The sequence below is a fragment of the Triticum aestivum genome, chromosome 3D (genome assembly GCF_018294505.1).
Source record: "Triticum aestivum cultivar Chinese Spring chromosome 3D, IWGSC CS RefSeq v2.1, whole genome shotgun sequence".
NCBI lineage: Eukaryota > Viridiplantae > Streptophyta > Magnoliopsida > Poales > Poaceae > Triticum > Triticum aestivum.
The window spans coordinates 520917295-520926969 of record NC_057802.1 but is presented as its reverse complement, the minus strand read 5'-3'; the positions used below and the strand labels follow the sequence as shown (position 1 = coordinate 520926969).

Here is a 9675-nt window from a genome sequence, read left to right as displayed (position 1 = left end):
TCTGAATACCCTTTTATCTCTAGGGAATCGCTTCTCCTGTATATTAGCATGTAGTCCTTCGTGCCTTACGCATAACGCAATGCTTTCTTTACCATCTTCCAGTGCTCTATGCCTGGATTCTCTTGATATTTACAGAGTACCCCGGTGATAAAGGCTAAGTCAGGGCGAGTGCACACTTGTGCATACTGTAAGCTGCCAACTGCCGAAGCATATGGTACTGCTTTCATTTGATCGATCTCGTACTGGTTCTTGGGACAGAATTTCCCAAAACTATCGCCCTTAACTATAGGAGCAGGTGTGGCTTTACTCGCATGCATATTATACTTTTTAAGAACCTTTTCTAAATATGCTTTCTGCGATAGTCCTAAGACTCCATTGTTCCTATCTCAGTGAATTTCTATGCCCAAAACATATGATGCTTCACCAAGATCTGTTATGTCAAAATTTGAGGATAAGAACTTCTTTGTTTCTTGTAGTAGACTAACATCACTGCTAGCAAGCAGGATATCATCCACATACAAGATTAGGAAAATATATTTCCCATTTTTTAAACTTTGCATAAATGCAGTTATCCTCAATATTTTCTTTAAATCCAAAACTTTTAATCGTTTGATTAAACTTTAGATACCACTGTCTAGAGGCTTGCTTTAATCCATAAATGGATTTCTTCAGGCGGCATCCCATATTTTCCTTGCCTTCCATGATAAAATCCTTGGGTTGTTTCATGTAGACATTTTCTTCTAAATCCCCGTTGAGAAATGTCGTCTTTACATCCATTTGATGTAACTCTAAATCAAAATGAGCAACTAATGCCACTATGATTCTGAAGGAATCCTTACATGAGACTGGGGAAAAAGTCTCATTGTAGTCTATCCCTTCTCTTTGAGTAAATCCTTTTGCCACGAGTCGTGCTTTATACTTTTCTACATTCCCTTTTAGAGTCATACTTAATTTTGTAGACCCATTTACAGCCTACATCCACTTCGATTTCATCTCGTCTTCCATTGCCTTCATCCACTTCGATGAATGAGGGCTTCTCATGGCTTCTTCATATGAGGTGGGATCTTTTTCCATATGAACCATTTCTGTGTTATAAACTTTAAAGTCAGTAGAAACAGCTGACTTTCTTGGTCTTGTAGACCTTCTAAGGGCCTCACTTTTTGGCACATTCTGTGCCTCAACTTCTAGCACTTCTTCTAAAATTTGCTGCTACACCTCCCTTTCATGCTCAACAGCGGGTTCAGTCGGCTCCTGACGAACAAGTTCCGGGTCTACTCCCATAGTTGTCATGGGTGGAGTTGCAACTGGTAGTGAGAAAAATGGCTCCTGAATCATCGGATTAGGTGCATGCACCCTCTTCTCCTCAAGATCAATTTTCCGAGCTACCAAGCTCCCCCTCATCATTTCGTCCTCTAAGAAGACTGCATGTCTGTTTCTACAAACTTTGTACATCTGTCTGGGCAGTAGAAACGAAAACCCTTTGATCTGTCTGTATAGCCAATGAAGTGGCAGCTCACTGTTTTGGGATCTAACTTTGCAATGTTTGGAGTAAACATTTTGGCCTCAGCAGGGCACCCCCACACCCTGAAGTGTTATTGGGAGGGCACCCTTCCTGTCCATAGCTCGTACGGTGTTTTGGGCACCGACTTGCTTGGTACTCTATTGAGAATGTGAATGGCGGTTTTAAGCGCCTCGATCCATAATCCCAACGACAAAGTTGGAATAACTCATCATGTTGCACACCATATCCATAAGTGTACGGTTGCGCCTTTCAGCTACTCCATTCTTTTCTCCCAGAGTGGGATACATTAAAAGCACATGAGTTATCATATCTTTCTCTTGTCAGAATTTCTCCCGCCATACGGGATTTTTGACATAATATTATGTCAGCTTTACCCCGTTACGCAGGTATTTTCCCAAACTTTTCCCGCCATGCAGGTTTTATCATAATCATCTTTTCCCGCCATGCGGGTAATTCCCTGTAAGGGAACATAAATGTCAGAATTGGCTCTTTTGACTGCATATTCAATCATCAAATTTAGGAATAAATCCGAATGCTCTTTGACACACATGCTTGATCCGACGTTGGTCAAATTAAGCACACATGTTGTTTGTTTGTTTCATCTCAAATCATGTTGACTGAAAAATCTTCTTCATAGAGAGTACATGAAAGACCTTCATCAATCAAGACTCTCAATGATCTATCTCTTTTCTTTTTATGCCATTCTTTAGAGAGAACATACTCCCTCGCGTTATGACCTTTCTTAGTCATCTTTCGGGTCACAAGTACCCAGCCATTCGCTTTCACGAATGAAAGCATGGAAAACTTTTAGTCTGAGAAAACATAGCCAATAATCAACAATAATGGGCATAAAAATAACCCTACGTTGGTCTGGTTAAAAAATGCACATTAAACTTTTGAAACTTTCTTTTATATTCTAAATCACCGTTGTGGCAGAATTAGAATAAACATCATCCTTCTACATTAATTCCATATCACCGTTGGGCGGAAATGGAAATAATGCATATAACTCATAAACAATGTGATGATAGTATTTCTATTAAATAACTTTGCTAAGAATTAATCATCATCATCAACTTTATTGCAGCGGGAACAAGAAATATACATTTCTCTAGTTCAAGAGCATTTCTTGATCTTTATCCGTTCTCTAAAAATTGATCACTTTGATACAAACTTTATCAGAGATTTAGACTTTGAACATAAGACTCATAGAATTATAGCACTGTTATCACCAACGTTGGTCAGAAAATAACAATACCATATTTTAACTTTAAAACAAATATCTTTCTTCTGTCATAGCGGAAACTATGTGCATCTTATTTCACCCACAGAGAAAAAACATTGCTAAGAACATTTCTTCCAATTAAATTTTCCCGTTGGTTCCAATTTAATTGGAGGATGAAACTTTTACTTTGTAGCGGAAACTTTACTATATTCTATTCAAAAACAATTCTGTACTCTTTTACTCTCTAAGCAATTTTAACTGGTTGGTTAAAAAATGCATTAGAGAAGCAACAATTTAATATTTTAATTTAGTTCTATTCACTTTAAAAAAGAGCACCTTTAAATTTCAATAATAAAACATGATCATGTTATTAACAACGTTGGTCATAAAAATAACATAATCATATTCATTTTAATAATCACTTTAACATGCTCTTAAAATACTTAATTCTATATAAACTTTTTATTTTCTTTGTAAAAGAGCACTATTAATTATTTACACAGCGGAAAAACATGAATTAAAATTCATGAACTTTTTACTCTTTATAAAAACTTTTCTTTGACCAAACAAAAAATCATGAACTTTATTATTTTCTTTATAAAAATTCATGAACATTTCTTTTTCTAAAAATTTTCTATTCTTTAAAAAACAGAAAATAGCAGCAGCACAGTCTAGCGCGTGCGGCCCGCAGCGGAAAAGAACGGCCCACGGCCTATGACGCGCCCGCGCTGGCCTCGTCCTTTCGGCCCGATGGCCCGGTAAAACGCAGCGCAACTGCTGTGGCCTGGACCACTCTCGGCCCAAAGGCCCACCCCGCGCGCCTCAGCCCGTGGCCAGCTCCCGCTAAGCATCCTGGCCGCCCGATGTAATCCGACGGCCACGCGCGCTTTGTGGTCGAACAAAAACGGTGGCTGGCGTGCTCGGGGGGAACCCTAATCCATTTCCCCCCACCCCCGCGCCCCTCTCTGCTCTCTCGCTCCATGATGGCGGAGCCAAGGAGCTTCGCTCCGGCCGCCGGCGTCGGCGTCGACTGCCACCGCGCCGCGTGCGCCTACTCTCCCTTCCCTTTCCCTTCTTTCTTTTCCTCTGTCCTGTCAGGGAAAAAGGGCAGCGCCCTTGTCGGTCGCTCCGGCCGCCGGCGACGGCGGCGAGAGCCACCGCGCCCCGCTGTGCTCTCCTTTTCCCTCCCCCCTTCTCTCACCCCTCCACCACATCCTCCTTCGTGCAGAAAGAGAGAGAGACTCGAGAGGTCCTGCGCCATCAGACGCATCGCCCCTGCTGACCCCTTTGCCGGCGTGCGCGAGCACCACGAGGGTGAACGCGCCGCCGTCAAACGGCTTGGTGGTGGTGCTCTTTGCCCCATGTGGGGTTGGTTCTTCTTCCGGACGGCTCGGCTTGCCGATGCCCGTCCGGATCGAGAGGAACGGCGCGGCCTTGCGGCGGCACTCTTTGCCGGTGTGGCCCGAGGCCCTGCTCCGGTGAACTTTTGGGGTTTTCTTTTGTTTGCTTTTCTCTGCCCTGCTAGGGTTCTTTGGGGAGGGATCTTTTTTTCTTTCTCTGTTTATACTTTGCACCGAAAATCATAGCCTAGCATGGCCAGATACCATTGATAGATCCTTTGGATCGGTGTAGGCTAGTGATTCCGGTGAACCTACCTTCTGCTTGTCCTTGTCCAGACGAGGAACTCCGGGTGCCGGCCATGGTGACGGTGGCCGGTGATGGCAGAGAGTGGATGGCGGCGGTGGTGGAACTTCCCGTGAGCACCGCGCTAACCCTAAATCGGTAGGGAATATCGGTGGGGTTTGTGGCAACGGTGAACCTCATATCGCGTGCCCCGGCCCCCACCTCTGTTAATATAGCGCGGGTCACAGGGGCCCATCAACCATAGTGGGTTGAGCGCCCCCGATCAGGGCACAGATCTAAGGGCCCGGTGGGCCGTTGGGCCCACGCGGTGGAGATCAACCTAACAGCCTCCCCCTTCACATGGGTGGCCTCCTCCGGCCCAGATGGGATCTGGGTCCCCTCTGGCCGGGCATGGTGCTCACCTGCCGGTCTGCCATGGCGGCCAGCGCGCCCTCCTCGTTGCGTCCCTCACCCCTCCCGACCCCCATCGCCCTCACCCCCTGCTCGACTCCAGGTCAGCCTCCCGATGAGGCGGCCGTGGAGGCGTGGGATTGTGCCCTGCCGCGGCTGCTTCCTACAGTGAGCCGGCTGGGGTTTTTGGCTGCGCTGAGCTTCATCCCCCACCCCCTCCCCCAGCAGGGGCGGCTTCGATCCGGCGGCAATGGACCTGTGCTCCTTCCTGTGTCCATGGTCGGTCGGCGCGGCTTCGGATCGGCGCGCCACGGGGGCTGCGCTCTTTCCGGCACCTTTGGCTCGTTGGCTCCTCGCCATCTCCGCATCATCACCCTGCTGGTGTCCTTGGTTGGCCGTCCATCCCGGCGCATCTCTGTTCTCGGCACGCTTCGGGAGCTGCGTCCCCTTCCATCTTCTTGGGCTTGCCTGCGCTCTGCTGCTCCGTTCCCGGCGGCCTTGATCTGTGCTCTTTCCAGATCCGGGCCTGCCCGGGGCTTCGGCCACCGTCACATCCTGCCGACATTCACTCCGCTCAGCCACACAACCTTACCCTCCTCTGGAGTCCGCACGTCCGGCGGCGCCCGGTGCCTCCTTCGGCGTCGGGCGTGGCTCCCCTTCCTTCAGTCGCAGTTTCGGCCTATACTTGACTTCCTCTTCTCCGACTTGTACTCCGATGGCTTGGGATTGCTCGGAATTTGGCCAGGGCAAAATCCTGCATTCTTTGCTGGCAGCGGCGATACTTGCAGGTGTCGTTCCCTTCTTGGAGGCGCTGTCATGGCCGCGATCTATGCCCCTCTTCGAGCTTCAGGGGAAACCCTAGGTCCGGTTCTCCGGATCGGACAGCGACGATGTCATCTTGGTGCCGTTCTCCTTCGTGAAGGCGTTGTCTTGTTTGCTCGCGGCGTCCTCGGTGCCGACTTTGGAGATGTCGGTCGTCTAGTTGTTGGTCGGATTGTTTCTTTGGTCGGCGAGTTTAGCTGTGTTTTTCTTTGCTTGGGTCGAGTTTCTCATGTCTCTCTATTTAGGGTATCATGTTCACGCCTCTTGCTTCCGTGCAATGTGTTGTACCATCTCCTGTATTCATTCTAACTCCTTCTATCAAGCAATGATACGCAAGCTTTGCGTATTCGCGAAGAAAAAAAAAGAATTCCAATGCGTACAATACAGACAAAGCAAGCAACGAGCCAATGAGACCTTATACAATGAGAGGTGCTTAGAGAGATGCTTAGAAAAATAAACCGGGTTTTTTTTTCTGAAGCACCGGTGCCTATTTCTACAGGAGAGACGCTTAGTTAAGCGTCTATCCTATACAAATAAACACCGGTGCTTAAGAAACACCCGGTTATTTCTCTAAACACCTCCCCTAAGCATCTCCCATTGTACAAGGCCTGAGCCAGCCATAGGAGGAACCGAGGAAGAGATAACTAATAACCGAGCGGTTGTTGTTGTATCGTCCGATTAAATTTGCATACTTTAATACGTATGTATGTAAAAATATTCCATGTATACGTACTCGCTTACATGTGTTAGATACTCTGCTCTTCGTTCAGATAGCTTCGTAGGTTACCATGCAAAAAAAAAAAAGATAGCTTCCTAGGTCTGTACTGTGAGTCTGTGAATATACAGTGTGCATAAAACTGATAGCTTCCTAGGTCTATACCCAGGAACTGTGACCTGTGCGTGCAAATCTCGCCAATGCTATTTCTCGCCTATTGCCAGAAATCCTTCGTTCTCGCCATTGGGGGCTCCACTAAATATGCCGGCCCAACACAGTAGATCCTGTAGCAGTTTTAGGATATGCACCAGTTCGGCCCGGTTCTAGAACCTTCCGTGTTTTTACCTTCTTCTTTTCGTTTCTATCGGTTTTCTTCTCCCTTCTTTTCAGTACATGTCTATTTTAGGCAACACAGCTTGTAAAAATTTTGTGTACATCAGAAATATCATTTTAATACAAATTGAATTTTTTTAAATTATATGATTAATATTTTTTAATGCATCCTTTTCAATATTTTTTTGAATATGTGTTGACCATTTTTCAGATACATGGTGATACATTTTTTTTGAATGATAAGGAACTTTTTTAAACTACTCGATCATTCTTTAAATGTTACGGACATCTTTTGAAATGCGGGATTATTTTTAAAATACAACATATCTTCTTTAATGGTATGAAATATTTTTTTAATTACACAGACATATTTTTTACACTATAAAAATATTTCACGTACATCTTTTCGAAACGAACACTTTTTAAATGCCACATACATTTTTTAGTGATATCAACATATTTTATAACTACACTAACATTTTTTTACATTGCATTAACATTTTTCAAGTTCATGGTTTTACATTTTGAAATGTATGTATTTAGAATATTTTCAAAATATGAACACAAGAAAAAAACAAAAAAGAAGAAAAATGAACTAACCCACACGAAGCTACTTGGGCTGGCTCAATAGTAGTGACGGGCGGGCGTCCTTGGCCCTGACAAACTCCATGCTATTTTCTGTAAGTGATTTTGAAACCTTTCTAATCAGACATCGCATGAACGAGGAGCCAGCGCCGCTGTCGCGTCACGGCTAACGCGCCATGGCTGTGAAGGAGTTGTCGAAGGCGCACGAGTGCCTCCTCCACTACCTTGGTGGTTGCGGCGGCGGCCACCGCACCTCGTCGTGGAGCATCATCTCGACATAGGAGAAGGCATCCAAGGAGGTGGCGCGGCGGGAGCTGCACAATGCGGCGTTGACGAAGTCCAACGTCATGGGCCTCGACCTCGTGGCGGCCTGGACCCGTGACCGGTCGATGGCCACCACAACGTCATGTGCATTCCGTGCGACGACTGCACATCGCCTCGATAGGGACACATTCGCCGCCGCTGGCAGGGGCAAGGGCAGGGCTCCCCGGCTAGGGTCGGCGTTAGCCGAGGCGGCCCTCCGCACGGCGAGGGAAGAAGCGGAGCGGCTTCTCGACAAGCACCCGGTGGCGGCCAGGCAGGTCTGCCGGGTCCCCGCGCCCTTCCGTCGATGGAGGTGCCGCCGGCCAACCCGGTCAGGCGTACGAGGTCCCCGTCCACTACAAATTAGTTTAGGTTTTAGTTGAACGGACGAAATATCATTCGGTTTATATAAAATATATTGAAATTATGTCCGTTTCCATGAATTATGTCGTCTTCGCATGAATTGTGTCTGGATCTACTTGTATTACGGACGAACGTTTACAACTTTTCATGGACATGTCCATAGACAAAATATTATATCCGGCATTGGAGATGCCCTAAGAAAATACACACACAATAGAATACAGTGCTTGTATTTGCGAAGAAGGTACACGGTTGACGGTTGTTTATACATATATTACTCAAGTATAAGTAGTGTGAATTATTACGACAAATACATCACGCATCACTAAAAGAACCCTTGACTGGAAGTTCTGAATACTACTACTAAAAGGGAAATGAAATGTTTTTTTTTTTTTGCGACGAGAAAAACAAACGCTTGACCTTGACCTGTATAAAACTGTAGTAGTAACAATCTTCTGAACTACTGTACCAATGATCGACGCAAGTGCCCAATGGCGGGCGGCATGAGTCCGTTGCACATTCGAATTCTTGATCAACGACGTTGCTCGTTTGTGATTGTGATCGACCGTGGAAGAACTAATGCTGCAGTCCCTGGAGCAGGCCTCGGAACCTCTCCACGTTGCCGCCCAACTGCCCTTGCTTCAAAATCCTGAAGGCCAGAAGCGCGCGCACGCCGGCGGCGCCTGCGAGGCGTGGGCTCCCCCACGGCGGATGGATGCGCAGGTTAGCGGCGATGCTGTCCAGCCCCACCGGCATGCCCGGGCAGCCGGCCGCCATCGTCGCAACGTCGTAGACCTGCTGGCCCAGGTAATACCGCATGGCGCCGACGAACCCGGCCACGTCGTGCGGCAGCGGGGCGCCGCCCGTGACGATCTTGAGGAGATACGCCACGTGGTAGGCACCGGCGTGGGTGATCCACGACAGCGGCCGCCCGTGTCCGGCGCCGATGAGGCCGGAGCCCATGAGCAGCGCGCCGAGCATGTAGGCGTCGACGCCGTGGTTACGGAGCGTGTCGAGGTCGAGGCCGCGGCGGGCGAGGTAGTCGAGGGCCTTGTCGTCGTGCGGGTCGGCGAGGCGGGAAAAGTCGCGGAGGCTGAACTCCCAGGCGACCTGCTGGCCTTGGTGGTCGCAGACGGCGATGCCGACCTGGAGCGGCTTGAGGCCGTCCACGTTGGCCTTCATGAGCGCGTAGCGGTGCTCCACCGTCAGGCTGCTGAGGTCCTGTCCGGCGGCGTGGACGAGGCCCGGGTAGTGCACGTGGACAGCGACATAGCGGGCGGGCGCGGCGAAGCTCTGGAGGTACCCCCACTCTTCATTGAAGTTCCCCGCCCACACAGGGCGCACCTGGACCGCCAGCTGCGGCTGTACCGGCGGCAGGGGAACCGCGTGGTAGGCAAACGGCGGGGGCTGCACCACCTGCACGGGAAACATGTGGTTGAACTTGAAGCGCGGCGGCGGCGGTGGAAACATGGCGAACTTGCCGGCGGCCGGGTTCACGCCGACGCGTCCACGCTGCATATCTCGATCTCGATCGCTTGTTGTAATTTGTGTTGCTATAAGCGACGCAGAGGAGTATATAAAAGGAGGGTGCCGAGCTGCGCTCGGACAAGAAAGGGAGCTGCAGTCGGACTCGGACACAGGATTGGTTCCCAGTAAAATACGATATCCTCTGTTTAGGTGCAATATACGCTCATAGTAGAAGGCAACATCCGGGCGTAGTGAACGCGTGTGAACATTTTTCAAATTCATAAACATTTTTATGAATTTACAAAA

The 9675-nt window shown here is 48.2% G+C and overlaps 1 protein-coding gene across 1 annotated transcript; it reads right to left on the bottom strand.

The window, feature by feature from the left end:
* Positions 1 to 8201: 8201 nt before the first annotated feature.
* On the bottom strand, positions 8202 to 9427 carry LOC123075183 (probable CCR4-associated factor 1 homolog 11). Its single transcript, XM_044497848.1, has one exon. The coding sequence runs from the start codon at positions 9418 to 9420 to the stop codon at positions 8479 to 8481; it is 942 nt and encodes a 313-aa protein (XP_044353783.1). The 5' UTR covers positions 9421 to 9427; the 3' UTR covers positions 8202 to 8478.
* Positions 9428 to 9675: the final 248 nt, after the last annotated feature.